General features: G+C 50.7%; 1 protein-coding gene across 1 annotated transcript in view; it reads left to right on the top strand.

The window, feature by feature from the left end:
• LOC122542653 (sorbitol dehydrogenase-like) overlaps positions 1-17,043 on the top strand; it is a 72,600-nt gene that overhangs the window by 35,004 nt on the left and 20,553 nt on the right. Inside the window, exons 4-5 of the mRNA XM_043680645.2 lie at positions 276-394; positions 3,353-3,418. Of these exons, the coding sequence (XP_043536580.2) occupies positions 276-394; positions 3,353-3,418 (185 nt within the window). The remainder of the gene's footprint in view (positions 1-275; positions 395-3,352; positions 3,419-17,043) is intronic.

Here is a 17,043-nt window from a genome sequence, read left to right as displayed (position 1 = left end):
GGAGGAAACCGGAGCACCCGAGGGGAAACCCACGCAGACACAGGGAGAATATGCAAACTCCACACAGATAGTTGCCCGAGGCGGGAATTGAACCCGAGTCCCTGGTGCTGTGAGGCAGCTGTGCTAACCACTGAGCCACAAGCCAGTCTCTGTGAACTGATTCGATTTCCGTCCAATTTGGGTTGGGATTTCAGACCTTCATGTCTGACATGCCAGTGATTATTGAGTTAATGTGTGTGAGTGCATGGCCAATGTTGGTTCTGTCTCCTTTCCAGACTTCCTGAATGTGTGTGCTTAGAAGAAGGTGCATTAGTCGAGCCTCTCTGTGTCGCACTTCATGCCTGTCAAAGAGGACGAGTGAAAGTCGGCCAAAAAGTTTTCATCTGTGGAGCCGGTAAGTCATGCTCACTTTAATCACCGGAGGTGTTGTGAATGTTGATCAAGTCAATATTAAAAAGCACAGGGCTTACCTCGAGAAATCAGACGTGCAGATGAGGTGAAATTCTTTGAAAGCCATCCTCCTGTCCTCGCGAGCTCAATTCGAAAACTTAGTTTCAATTCCTTCAACCCGTCATTCTCCATTTACCAAGCAACTCTTCTGGTAGTTCCTCATGCAGAATGTGGGACACATTGAAAAGAAACTCTCCACTTTACTCCTCAGGTCAATTTTTCCCACAGTTGGAACCCCACATGTCTCATCAGCTGAAAGAACATGCTGTACACAGTCCACCACACCCCTTTGATTCTTTCATATTCATATTTTGTACAGATAGTACAATTTTTCGGTCCAATCTGGGATTTGAGATTGGGCTTCACCCATTGAGCTCATAGAATAAAAGAGGGTGGTGACCATTTGGCCCACAGTAAAAGCACTATCCCACTTCCCCATTCTCACCCCATTTTGCATGGCTATAAAAAGTGGATGGGTAACAAAGAGAAGGGTAAATGGAGTTTGCTGACTCTGAATGCTTGGTGAGTTGCAGGAATGGTTATCTGGTGTTCTCAAAAAATGGACAGAAGTAACATTACAAAATTAAATGTTTGACAAGCAACTAATAAACCAACATAACTGAGACACAGAATGCTGAAACTAGGAAGCATAAGTTTGAATATTTAACTCAATGACAGATCATGTACAGAAAGCAAGATAGAGAGAGAACTAAATATTTAATATATTTAAACAAGAGAATGATAAATGTAAAGGCTTTAAAAAGGTTTTCTACTTCCATTAATCATTAGAAATCATAAAAAACTTAGACTGCACACGTTTTGGCGATAGTTAAAATTAATCATAGTGTTTAAAATTCACTTGAATGTGCAAGCTCTATTTTCTTTCCCCTGTATTTAGTTGGTACATATATAGGCATCCCAACCTCATGCTGTCATATTTATTTTGAACATTACGTTTCCAACTGAAGGTTTCCAAGGTACAAGTTACCTCAGACATGGATGTTTACAGTTGCTGTCTGATTTACAAGTGCGGAGTCTAAATTTCTTATGATTTAGTGTTTACTGTTTAGCTATGGCATCTGGATTCTAGGAGAATATCTTTTGTGCCTCCCTCCCTTATGACCAACCAGATATAACCATCCCATTCAATAAGCAAATCGTCCTTTCGGTAGATTTTCCAGTAGATTTGGCACTGATCGTTACAAAGCATTAAATCAGACAGCAACTTTCAACACCCATGTGCACAGTCTGAGATGTTTTGCTCCTGGAAACATTGGTTGGGAACTCAATATTCAAATAAATGTGACAGAGTGAGGTTTATCTATACGCAGATGATAGGTGTCTCTTACCTGTCCTAGTCTGTCCATAAGTGTCTGTCCTGCTGTGTGTCTCTTTTTCCATCTCTGTGCTCTGGCCCAGGTCACAGAGGGAACCAATATACTCCATCACCACCTGATGAAGGAGCAGTGTTCCGAAAGCTATAAACCTGTTGGACTATAACCTGGTGTTGTGTGATTTTTAACTTTGTACACCCCAGTGAAACACTGGCACCTCCAAATCAATAACAAAGAAGAGGTATTGGGGGCAAAAGCTGGCAGGGTGCAGGAGATGATCAGTTTCTGACTCAGCTGGGAAATGCTGAGTGGTTTATGTCTCATCTTCAAAAACGTGCAATACCTGACTCACCATGGGAGTTACAACAGGACAAGGAAAGAAAAGTGCAGTTTGTCAGCTCTCAGTGTGACAGATAAATTATTTAGACCAATAGATATAAGAGCATAATTAGGCCATTTGGTCCATCATGTCTTCAATCACGGCTGATATACTCTTCGGCCCCTTTCTCCTGCCTTCTCCTTCTATCTTGTGGTAGCGATGTTTGCCTGCTGGTGCTATCTGGCCCTTGTTATTCTTCCAGAAAACAGTGCAGCCCTCTCACAGGAGACAGACTGTGACTTGGGTGAACAGGGCTAGCAAACAGTGTACCCCGTTAATGAATCTGATTGAAAACTCTATCCTGATAACGAGAGTCTAAGCCAGTGTAGCAGTCTGCAATTAGTTTTCCAAACAGACTAATGTCTGAAATCTGCCCACTGAAACAACTGTTCTGAGTTGAACTGCTAAGAATCCTGAAAAGTTATGGTCCCTTTATCCACATGTGGTCTTGCAGTGCGGCTCAGTGGCTAGCATTGCTGCCTCAGAGCACCAGGGATCAGGTTCAATTCCAGCCTCAGGTGACTGTGTGGAGTTTGCACATTCTCCCCATGCTCTGGTTTCCTCCTGAAATCCAAAGATGTGCAGGTTAGGTGGGTTGGCCAAGCTAAACTACCCATTGTGTCCAGGGATGTGTAGGTTAGGTGGGTTAGCCATGGCAAATGCAGGTTACAAGGATAGGGTAAGGTGGGTGTGTCTGGGTGAAATGCTCTTTGGGGGGGTGCTGTGGACACAATAGGCCGAATGGCTTGCTTCCACATCATAGGGATTCTTTGATTCTTGCACACGTGTATTGTATTGGCTCAGGATTCTTCAGACCTGGGCGAGTTGCAATTTCAACGTGCAGGTGGTACGGTATGGAATGCCTTTAAACTGTAACTGTCACCTAGCTGTGGCCTAATATTGTGGGGTGCAGGATCTGTAACCCCCTGCACTAGGCTAGTTCTGCTGTCAGCACTGAGTGGACAGACTCACATTGCAGGTGGTTTTATTCCCGCTCCGGTGATTCATTTGCATGTTTGAGATTGGCAGAAATGGAAAATAGATGTGCCAAGTTACTCAAAAGAAGAAGTGTTGATATAGCTATTTGCTTTTGTGTGGATATATATTTGCCCAATCTGTGAGTGCCTCTGATAAGTGCATCTGGTTTTGTCTCTATATGATCTTGTAACTAACATTTTTATCAATTAAGGGCCAATTGGACTGTTGACTCTACTCGTCTGCAAGGCCATAGGAGTCACTCTGATTGTGGTTTGTGGTAAGTCTTCATTCATAACTTTCGAAATTATTCACAGCCTGAGTGCCAGTCATTACTCTCAAGTTCCTGAGTGGTATTTATGTGGTTTAACATTGTTCACCCTTCCATTGGAACATGTGAGGGAGGAGTGGAGTGGGAGTTATTTAGCGACGATGTGCTATGATGAACATTCTCACCTGTGCGCAGTATACAAGAGTAACCTCAACTTGAAGATGCAAGCTAAATGGGCTGAATGGACTACTCCCACTCCTGTATCTTGTGTTACAACCTTAAGATCTTATATTATGCTGAAGTCATCTCACATTTATTAGAGTTGGCTCCTTATTTTGTTAACAAGTTTATTTTATTAATTTACCAAGCCAACAGCCGTGCCTTACATTTACATCGTGTCTTTTAACATAGGACATAGTTTCATCAGAGTATTACCAGACAGAATGGGATTTTGAGCCAGATAGGGAGATACTAGGTAGAAGACTGGTGTCCTTGAGGGAGTTAATTCTGCCAAGCTCCCCTGGCCTAGCCCCCTGTGACCCCAGACCAACAGCAATCTGATTGAACTGCCCTTGGAAATGGTCTAGCAAGCTACTCAGTTGTATCAATCAGTTTGAAGTCTCAATAAAGAAGGGAAACCAGACTGACCACCTGGCATTGACCTTGGCAGTGGAAAAGACATTGACCTACCACCAGTGGCAGCACAGTGGTATATAGTCAGGAGGAACTTGCCCTGGGAGCCCTCAACATTAATTCTGGGCCCCATGAAGTCTCATGGCTTCAGGTTCAACATGGACAGGGAAACCTCCTGCTGATTACCGTGTACTGTCCTTTCTTAGTGGATAAATTTGTGCTCCTCAATGTTGAACAACACTTGGAAGAAGCAGAGTGTGGCAAGGACACACAATGTACTCTGTGTGGGCGATTTCAAATAGGGTTCGGCAACATTACTGCCGATTGAACTGGTCCAGTTTGAAAGGACATAGCTGCGAGACAGGGTCTGTAGCAGGTGGTCAGGGAACCAACGAGGGGGACAATCATACTTAATCTCATCCTGACCAATCTGTCGGCTGTAATTGCACCTATCCAGGACAGTATCAGTAAGAGTGACCACCACACAATGCTTGTGGAGACAAAGTCCCACCTTCACATTGAGAACATCTTCCGTCATATTTGTGTGGCACTATCACCGTGCTAAATGGGACAGACATTGAAATGGTGCTGTGGGCCATCAACAGCAACATAGTTGTACTCCATGGCCATTATATCGCCCACTCATGGCCCATCGTATCTCCCACTCATGGCCCATTGTATCTCCCACTCATGGCCCATCATATCTACCACTCATGGTCCACCATATCCCCCATTCATGGCCCATCATATCTACCACTCATGACCCACCATATCCCCCATTCATGGCCCATAATGTCCCCCACTCATGGCCCATCATATCCCTCTCCCATGGCCCACCATATCCCCCATTCAGGGCCATCATATCACCCACTCGTAGTCCACCATATCCCCCACTCATGACCCATCAATTCTCCCACTCATGGTCCACCATATCCCCCATTCATGGTCCATCATGTCCCACATTCATGACCTATCATATTCCCCACTCATGGCCCACCCTATCCCCCATTCATGGCCCATCATGTCCCCCACTCATGGCCCATCATATCCCTCTCCCATGGCCCACCATATCCCCCATGCATGGCCCATCATATCTCCCACTCATGGCCCATCATGTCTCCCACTCATTGTCCACCATATCCCCCATTCACGGTCCATCATATCCCACATTCGTATCCCACATTCATATTCCCCACTCATCGCCCACCATATCCCCCACTTATGGCCCACCATATCCCCCATTCATGGCCCAGCATATATATCCCTCTCCCATGGCCCACCGTATCTCCCAGTCGTGATCCATCATATCTCCCTCTCATGGTCCACCATATCTCCCACTCATGGCCCATCATATCCCTCTCCCATGGCTCACTGTATCCCCCACTCATAGCCCACCAAATCCCACATTCATGGCCCATTATGTCCCCCACTCATGGCCCATCATATCCCTCTCGCAATGCCCACCATATCCCCCATCCATGGCCCATCATATCTCCCACTCATGGTCCACCATATCTCCCACTCATGGCCCATCATATCCCCCATTCATGGCACACCATATCCCCTGCACATGGCCCACCATATCCCCCACTCATGGCCCATCATATCCCTCTCGCAATGCCCACCATATCCCCCATTCATGGCCCATCGTTTCTCCCACTCATAGTCCACCATATCTCCCTCTCATGGTCCACCATATCTCCCACTCATGGCCCATCATATCCCTCTCCCATGGCTCACTGTATCCCCCACTCATAGCCCACCAAATCCCACATTCATGGCCCATTATGTCCCCCACTCATGGCCCATCATATCCCTCTCGCAATGCCCACCATATCCCCCATCCATGGCCCATCATATCTCCCACTCATGGTCCACCATATCTCCCACTCATGGCCCATCATATCCCCCATTCATGGCACACCATATCCCCTGCACATGGCCCACCATATCCCCCACTCATGGCCCATCATATCCCTCTCGCAATGCCCACCATATCCCCCATTCATGGCCCATCGTTTCTCCCACTCATAGTCCACCATATCTCCCACTCATGGTCCACCATATCCTCCATTCATGGCCCGTCAGATCCCCATCATGGCCCATGATATCCCTCTCGCAATGCCCACCATATCCCTCATTCATGGCCCATCATATCTCCCACTCATATTCCAACATATCTCCCACTCATGGTCCACCATGTCCTCCATTCATGGCCCATCAGATCCCTCACCCATGGCCCACCGTATCTCCCACTCATAGCCCACCATATCCCCCTTTCATGGCCCACCATGTCCCCCATTCATGGCCCATCATATCCCTCTCCCATGGCCCACCGTATCCCCCACTCTTAGCCCACCATATCACCCATTCATGGCCCATCATTTCCCCCACTCATGGCCGATCATATCTCCCATTCATAGCCCACCATATCTCCCACGCACAGCCCACCATATCTCCCACTCAGGGTCCACGATATCCCCCATTTATGGCCCATCAGATCCCTCTCCCATGGCCCACCGTATCCCAACTCATAGCCCACCGTATCCCCCATTAATGGCCCACCATATTCCCCAATAATGGCCCAACATATCCCCCATTCATGGCCCACCGTATCCCCCATTCAGAGCCCACCATATCCTCCATTCAAGGCCCACCATATCCCCCACTCATGGCGCATTATGTCCCCCACTCATGGCCCATCATATCCCTCTCCCATGGCCCACCATATCCCCCATTCATGGCCCATCATATCTCCCACTCATGATCCACTATATCTCCCACTCATGGCCCATCATATCTCCCACTCATGGTCCACCATATCCCCCATTCATGGCCCACCATATCTCCCACTCATGGCCCATCATATCTCCCACTCATGGGCCATCATATCCCTCTCCCATGGCCCACCGTATCTCCTACTCATGGCACATCATATCTCCCACTCATGGTCCACCATATCTCCCACTCATGGCCCATTATATCCCTCTCCCATGGCCCACCATATCCTCCATTCATGGCCCATCATATCTCCCACTCATGGTCCATCAGATCCCCCTCCCATGGCCCACCAGGTTCCCCATTCATGGTGCATCATATGACCCACTCATGGCCAATCATATCCCCCACTCACGGCCCACCATATCTCCCACTCATGGGTCATCATATCTCCCACTCATGGCCAATCATATCTCCCACTCATGGCCCATCATATCCCCCACTCATGGCCCATCATATCTCCCACTCATGGCCCTTCATACCCCCCACTCATGGCCCATCATATACCACATTCATGGCCCATCATATCCCCCACTCATGGCCCATCATATGCTCCATTCATGGCCAATCATATCTCCCACTCATGGCCCATCGTATCCCCCATTCATGGCCCACCATATCCCCTGCACATGGCCCACCATATCGCCCACTCATGGCCCACCATATCTCCCACTCATGGCCCATCACATTCCCCCACTCAGGCCCCATCATATCTCCCACTCATGGCCCTTCATATCTCCCACTCATGGCCCATCCTATCCCCCATTCATGGCCCACCATATCCCCTGCACATGGCCCACCATATCCCCCACCCATGGCCCACCATATCTCCCACTCATGGCCCATCATATCTCCCACTCATGGGCCATCATATCCCTCTCCCATGGCCCACCGTATCTCCTACTCATGGCCCATCATATCTCCCACTCAAGGTCCACCATATCTCCCACTCATGGCCCATTATATCCCTCTCCCATGGCCCACCATATCCTCTATTCATGGCCCATCATATCTCCCACTCATGGTCCATCAGATCCCCCTCCCATGGCCCACCAGGTTCCCCATTCATGGTGCATCATATGACCCACTCATGGCCAATCATATCCCCCACTCATGGCCCACCATATCTCCCACTCATGGGTCATCATATCTCCCACTCATGGCCAATCATATCTCCCACTCATGACCCATCATATCCCCCACTCATGGCCCATCATATCTCCCACTCATGGCCCTTCATACCCCCCACTCATGGCCCATTATATACCACATTCATGGCCCATCATATCCCCCACTCATGGCCCATCATATGCTCCATTCATGGCCACTCATATCTCCCAATCATGGCCCATCATATCCCCCATTCATGGCCCACCATATCCCCTGCACATGGCCCACCATATCGCCCACTCATGGCCCACCATATCTCCCACTCATGGCCCATCACATCCCCCACTCATGCCCCATCATATCTCCCACTCATGGCCCTTCATATCTCCCACTCATGGCCCATCCTATCCCCCATTCATGGCCCACCATATCCCCTGCACATGGCCCACCATATCCCCCACCCATGGCCCACCATATCTCCCACTCATGGTCCATCATATCCCCCATTCATGGCCCATCATATCCCCAACCTAGGGCTCATCATATCTCCCACTCATGGCCCATCATATCCCCCATTCATGGCCCATCATATCCCCCACTTAGGGCCCATCCTATCTCCCACATGGCTCACCATATCCCCTATTCATGGCCCATCATATCTCCCACTCATGGCCCTTCATACCCCCCACTCATGGCCCATTATATACCACATTCATGGCCCATCATATCCCCCACTCATGGCCCATCATATGCTCCATTCATGGCCAATCATATCTCCCAATCATGGCCCATCATATCCCCCATTCATGGCCCACCATATCCCCTGCACATGGCCCACCATATCGCCCACTCATGGCCCACCATATCTCCCACTCATGGCCCATCACATCCCCCACTCATGCCCCATCATATCTCCCACTCATGGCCCTTCATATCTCCCACTCATGGCCCATCCTATCCCCCATTCATGGCCCACCATATCCCCTGCACATGGCCCACCATATCCCCCACCCATGGCCCACCATATCTCCCACTCATGGCCCATCATATCCCCCATTCATGGCCCATCATATCCCCAACCTAGGGCTCATCATATCTCCCACTCATGGCCCATCATATCCCCCATTCATGGCCCATCATATCCCCCACTTAGGGCCCATCATATCTCCCACATGGCTCACCATATCCCCTATTCATGGCCCATCATATCTCCCATTCATGTCCCACCATATCTCCCACTCATGGTCCATCATACCCTCCACTTATGGCCCATCATATCTCCCACTCATTGTCCACAATATCCCCCACACATGGCCCACCATATCCCCCGCTCATGTCCCACCGTATTCCCCACTCATGGCCCATCATATTCCCCACTCATGGCCCATCATATCCCCCATTCATGGCCCATCATATCCCCAACCTAGGGCTCATCATATCTCCCACTCATGGCCCATCATATCCCCCATTCATGGCCCATCATATCCCCCACTTAGGGCCCATCATATCTCCCACATGGCTCACCATATCCCCTATTCATGGCCCATCATATCTCCCATTCATGTCCCACCATATCTCCCACTCATGGTCCATCATACCCTCCACTTATGGCCCATCATATCTCCCACTCATTGTCCACCATATCCCCCACACATGGCCCACCATATCCCCCGCTCATGTCCCACCGTATTCCCCACTCATGGCCCATCATATTCCCCATTCATGGCCCATCATATCCCCCATTCATGTCCCACCATATCCTCCACTCATGGCCCATCATATCCCCCACTCATGGTCCACCATATCTCCCACTCATGGTCCAGCATATCCCCCATTCATAGCCTACCATATCGCCCACTCATGGTCCATCATATACCCCATTCATGGCCCATCATATCTCCCACTCATGGCCCAACATATCTCCCACTCATGGCCCATCATATCCCTCTCCCATAGCCCACCGAATCCCCCACTCATAGCACACTATATCTCCCACTCATGGTCCACCATATCCCCCATTCATGGCCCATCATATCTCCCACTCATGATCCACTATATCTCCCACTCATGGCCCATCATATCTCCCACTCATGGTCCACCATATCCCCCATTCATGGCCCACCATATCTCCCACTCATGGGCCATCATATCCCTCTCCCATGGCCCACCGTATCTCCTACTCATGGCCCATCATATCTCCCACTCATGGTCCACCATATCTCCCACTCATGGCCCATTATATCCCTCTCCCATGGCCCACCATATCCTCCATTCATGGCCCATCATATCTCCCACTCATGGTCCATCAGATCCCCCTCCCATGGCCCACCAGGTTCCCCATTCATGGTGCATCATATGACCCACTCATGGACAATCATATCCCCCACTCATGGCCCACCATATCTCCCACTCATGGGTCATCATATCTCCCACTCATGGCCCTTCATACCCCCCACTCATGGCCCATCATATACCACATTCATGGCCCATCATATCCCCCACTCATGGCCCATCATATGCTCCATTCATGGCCAATCATATCTCCCACTCATGGCCCATCATATCCCCCATTCATGGCCCACCATATCCCCTGCACATGGCCCACCATATCGCCCACTCATGGCCCACCATATCTCCCACTCATGGCCCATCACATCCCCCACTCATGGCCCATCATATCTCCCATTCATGGCCCTTCATATCTCCCACTCATGGCCCATCCTATCCCCCATTCATGGCCCACCATATCCCCTGCACATGGCCCACCATATCCCCCACCCATGGCCCACCATATCTCCCACTCAATGGCCCATCATATCCCCCATTCATGGCCCATCATATCCCCCACTCATGGTCCACCATATCTCCCACTCATGGTCCAGCATATCCCCCATTCATAGCTTACCATATCGCCCACTCATGGTCCATCATATCTCCCACTCATGGCCCATCCTATCCCCCATTCATAGCTTACCATATCGCCCACTCATGGCCCATCATATCTCCCACTCTTGGTCCACCATATCTCCCACTCATGGCCCATCATATCCCTCTCCCATAGCCCACCGAATCCCTCACTCATCGCACACTATATCTCCCACTCATGGTCCACCATATCCCCCACTCATGGCCCATAGGACCCCTCTCCCATGGCCCATCATTTCCCCCATTCATGGCCCACCATATCCCCCACTCATGGCCCATCATATACCCCACTCATGGTCCACTATATCTCCCACTCGTGGTCCACCTAATTCCCCATTCATAGTCCACCATATCTCCCACTCAAGGTCCACCATATACCCCATTCATGGCCCATCATATCCCTCTCCCATGGCCCACTGTAACTGCCACTCATGGCCCATCATATCTTCCAGTCATGGTCCACCATATCTCCCACTCATGGCCCATCATATCCCTCTCCCATGACTCACCGTATCCCCCACTCATAGCCCACCATATCCCCCATTCATGGCCCACCATATCCCGCACTCATGGCCCACCATATCCCCCATTCATGGCCCATTATGTCCCCCACTTATGACCCATCATATCCCTCTCCCATGGCCCACCATATCCCCCACTCATGGGCCATCATATTTCACATTCATGGCCCATCATATCTCCCACTCATGGCCCATCATATCTCCCACTCTTGGTCCACCATATCTCCCACTCATGGCCCATCATATCGCTCTCCCATGGCCCACCGAATCCCCCACTCATAGCCCACTATATCTCCCACTCATGGTCCACCATATCCCCCACTCATGGCCCATATGGTCCCTCTCCCAGGACCCATCATATCCCCCATTCAAGGCCCATCATATCTCCCAGTCATGGTCCACCATATCCCCCACTCATGGGCCATCATATCTCACACTCATGGCCCATCATATCTCCCACTCATGGCCCATCATATCCCCCACTCATGGCCGATCATATTCCCCACTCATGGCCCATCTTATCCCCCACTCATGGCCCATCATATCCCCCACTCATGGCCCATCATATCCCCCACTCATGGCCCATCATATCCCCCACTCATGGCCCAACATATCCCCCACTCATGGCCCATCATATCCCCCACTCATGGCCCAACATATCTCCCACTCATGACCCATCATATCCTTCCCGCATGGCTCAGCGTATTCCCCACTCATAGCCCACCATATTCCCCACTCATGGCCCACCATATCACCCACTCATGGCCCACCATATACCCATTCATAGCCAAGTATGTCCCCCACTCATGGCCCATCATATCCCTCTTCCATGGCCCACCATATCCTCCATTCATGGCCCATTATGTCCCCCACTTATGGCCCATCATATCCCTCTCATATGTCCCACCATATCCCCCATTCATGGCCCATCAAATCTCCCACTCATAGTTCACCATATCCCCCACTCATGGCCCATCATATCCCCCACTCATGGCCCATTATGTCCCCCACTTATGGCCCATCATATCCCTCTCATATGTCCCACCATATCCCCCATTCATGGCTCATCATATCTCCCACTCATAGTCCGCCATATCTCCCATTCATGGCCCATCATATCCCTCTCCCATAGCCCACTGAATCCCCCACTCATAGCCCACTATATCCCCCACTCATGGTCCACCATATCCCCCACTTATGACCCATAAGATCCCTCTCCCATGGCCCATCATATCCCCCATTCATGGCGCATCATATCGCCCACTCATGGCCCATCATATCTCCCACTCTTGGTCCACCATATCTCCCACTCATGGCCCATCATATCCCTCTCCCATAGCCCACCGAATCCCTCACTCATCGCACACTATATCTCCCACTCATGGTCCACCATATCCCCCACTCATGGCCCATAGGACCCCTCTCCCATGGCCCATCATTTCCCCCATTCATGGCCCACCATATCCCCCACTCATGGCCCATCATATACCCCACTCATGGTCCACTATATCTCCCACTCGTGGTCCACCTAATTCCCCATTCATAGTCCACCATATCTCCCACTCAAGGTCCACCATATACCCCATTCATGGCCCATCATATCCCTCTCCCATGGCCCACTGTAACTGCCACTCATGGCCCATCATATCTTCCAGTCATGGTCCACCATATCTCCCACTCATGGCCCATCATATCCCTCTCCCATGACTCACCGTATCCCCCACTCATAGCCCACCATATCCCCCATTCATGGCCCACCATATCCCGCACTCATGGCCCACCATATCCCCCATTCATGGCCCATTATGTCCCCCACTTATGACCCATCATATCCCTCTCCCATGGCCCACCATATCCCCCACTCATGGGCCATCATATTTCACATTCATGGCCCATCATATCTCCCACTCATGGCCCATCATATCTCCCACTCTTGGTCCACCATATCTCCCACTCATGGCCCATCATATCGCTCTCCCATGGCCCACCGAATCCCCCACTCATAGCCCACTATATCTCCCACTCATGGTCCACCATATCCCCCACTCATGGCCCATATGGTCCCTCTCCCAGGACCCATCATATCCCCCATTCAAGGCCCATCATATCTCCCAGTCATGGTCCACCATATCCCCCACTCATGGGCCATCATATCTCACACTCATGGCCCATCATATCTCCCACTCATGGCCCATCATATCCCCCACTCATGGCCGATCATATTCCCCACTCATGGCCCATCTTATCCCCCACTCATGGCCCATCATATCCCCCACTCATGGCCCATCATATCCCCCACTCATGGCCCATCATATCCCCCACTCATGGCCCAACATATCCCCCACTCATGGCCCATCATATCCCCCACTCATGGCCCAACATATCTCCCACTCATGACCCATCATATCCTTCCCGCATGGCTCAGCGTATTCCCCACTCATAGCCCACCATATTCCCCACTCATGGCCCACCATATCACCCACTCATGGCCCACCATATACCCATTCATAGCCAAGTATGTCCCCCACTCATGGCCCATCATATCCCTCTTCCATGGCCCACCATATCCTCCATTCATGGCCCATTATGTCCCCCACTTATGGCCCATCATATCCCTCTCATATGTCCCACCATATCCCCCATTCATGGCCCATCAAATCTCCCACTCATAGTTCACCATATCCCCCACTCATGGCCCATCATATCCCCCACTCATGGCCCATTATGTCCCCCACTTATGGCCCATCATATCCCTCTCATATGTCCCACCATATCCCCCATTCATGGCTCATCATATCTCCCACTCATAGTCCGCCATATCTCCCATTCATGGCCCATCATATCCCTCTCCCATAGCCCACTGAATCCCCCACTCATAGCCCACTATATCCCCCACTCATGGTCCACCATATCCCCCACTTATGACCCATAAGATCCCTCTCCCATGGCCCATCATATCCCCCATTCATGGCGCATCATATCCCCCACTCATGGCCCATCATATCTCCCACTCATGGTCCACTATATCCCCCACCCATGGCCCATCATATCCCCCACTCATGGCCCAACATAACCCCCACTCATGGCCCTTCATACCTCCCATTCGTGGCCCATCATATCCCCCGCTCATCGCCCAACATATCCCCCACTCATGGCCGATCATATCCCCCGCTCTTGGCCCACCATATCCCCCATTCATGGCCCTTCATATCCCCCACACATGGCCGATCATATCCCCCACTCATGGCCCATCATATCCCACGCTCATGGCCCACCATATCCCCCACTCATGGTCCACCATATCCCCCGCTCATGGCCCACCATATCCCCCGCTCTTGGCCCATCATATACCCCATTCATGGCCTACCATATTCCCCCATTCATGGCCCATCATATACCCCATTCATGGCCCACCATATCTCCCACTCATGGCCTACCATATCCCCCATTCAGGGCCCATCATATTCCCCACTCATGGCCCATCATATCCCCCATTCATGGTCCATCATATTCCCCACTCATGCCCATCATATCCCCCACTCGTGGCCCATCATATCCCCCAGGCATGGCCTACCATATGCCCCACTCATGGCCCATCATATCCCCCACTCATGGCCCATCATATCCCCCACTCATGGCCCATAATAAACCCCATTCATGGCCCATCATATCCCCCACTCATGGCCCCTCATATCCCCCACTCATGACCCATCATATCTCCCACTCATGGTCCATTATATCCCCCACCCATGGCCCATCATATTCCCCATTCATGGCCCCTCATATCCCCCACTCATGGCCCATCATATCTCCCACTCATGGCCCATCATATCTCCCACTCATGGCCCCTCATATCCCCCACCCATGGCCCATCATATCCCCCACCCATGGCCCATCATATCCCCCACTCATGGCCCATCATATCCCCCACCCATGGCCCATCATATCCCCCACTCTTGGCCCATCATATCCCCACTCATGGCCCATCACATTTCCCACTCATGGTCCATCATATCCCCCACTCATGGCCCATCATATTCCCCATTCGTGACCCATCATATCCCCACTCATGGCCCACCATATCCCCTGCTCATGACCCATCATATCCCCACCTATGGCCCATCATATACGCCATTTATGGCCCATCATATCTCCCACTCATGGCCCTCACAACCTTTACCATCAAACCAGGGGATCAACTTTGGTTCAATGGAGAGTGCAGGAGGGCATGTCAGGAGCAGCACCAGGTTTTTGTGAAAATGAAATGTCAACCTGGTGAAGCTACCTAACATCAATCAGCGTGGGGGTGGCAGCCGCATGGCTAATGGTGTCTGCATAGTTTCCGAGGCCAGGGGAATCTTCTGGAATGTTTGAGGAGCGCTGGTTATGGAAGTGGGTAGATATGGATCCCACCTAAGCTCTGCAGTTCTGTCACGGTTGTGAATGGTGTTGGAAAATTAAACAACTCACTGGAGGAGGAGAGGGTCCACAAATATCCCCGTCCTACATGATGGCAGAGCCCAGCATGTCAGTGCAAAACATAAGGCTGAATGATTCGCAGTAAATTTCAGCCAGAAGTGCTGTGTGGGTGATCCATCTTAGCCTCCTCCAGTGGTCTCCAGCCTTACAGGGTGGCACGGTGGCTCAGTGATTAGCACTGCTGCCTCACAGCACCAGGGACTGGGTTTAATTCCTGCCTTGGGTGACTGACTGTGTGGAGTTTGCACATTCTCCCCGGGTCTGCGTGGGTTTCCTCCGGGTGCTCCGGTTTCCTCCCACAATCCAAAGCTGTGCAGGTCAGGTGAATTGGTCATGCTAAATTGCCCATCGTCAGGGATGAATATGGGGAATGTGGCTGGGTGGGTTACTCTTCGTAGGGTCGGTACGGACTTGTTGGGCCGAAGGGCCTGTTTCCATACTGTAGGAAATCTAATTGTTTAAAAAAAATTACAGAGACCAATCTTCAGCCAATTCAATGCACTCCATGTGATATTAAGGCACTGGATTCTGTAGCTGGGCCCTGACAACATTGCAGCAGTACTACTGAAGACCTGCACTCCTGAACCTGCTGCTCCCCTAGCCAAGCTGTTCCAGTACAGCTACAACACTGGCATCGACCTGACAATGAGGAAAATTGCCCAGATATGTCCTGCACATAAATTGGAGAACAAATCCAACCCAGCCAATTACCACCCCATCAATCTACACTTGATCATCAGTAAAGAGATGGAAGGTGTCACCAACCTGCTCAGCAATAACCTGCTCAGTGACATTTGGGTTCCCCAGGGCCAGTCAGTTCCTGACCTCATTTGAGCCTTGCTTCAAACATGGACAAAAGAGCTGAATTCCAGAGGGGAGTGAGAGTGGCAGCCCCTGACACCAAGGCTGCATACGCCTGAGTCTGCCATCAAGGAGCAAAACTGAAATCAATGGGTATCAGGGTGAAAATTCTCTCCTGGTTGGAGTCATACCTGGAAGATGATCGTGGTTGTTAGAGGTCAGTCATCTCAGCTCCAGGACATCTCCGCAGGGGTTTCTTAGGGTAGTGTCCTAGGCCCAACCATCTTCATCAATGACCTTCCCTCCAACATAGTCAGATGTGGGGATGGTCACTGATGATTGCGCAATGTTCAGCACCATTTGCAACTCCCCAGAGACTGAAGCAGT

Source organism: Chiloscyllium plagiosum, unplaced genomic scaffold, assembly GCF_037043375.1.
Source record: "Chiloscyllium plagiosum isolate Xiang-an unplaced genomic scaffold, Cpla_swu_hap1 HiC_scaffold_42, whole genome shotgun sequence".
Lineage (NCBI taxonomy): Eukaryota > Metazoa > Chordata > Chondrichthyes > Orectolobiformes > Hemiscylliidae > Chiloscyllium > Chiloscyllium plagiosum.
This window is presented reverse-complemented; position numbering and strand designations above follow the sequence as displayed.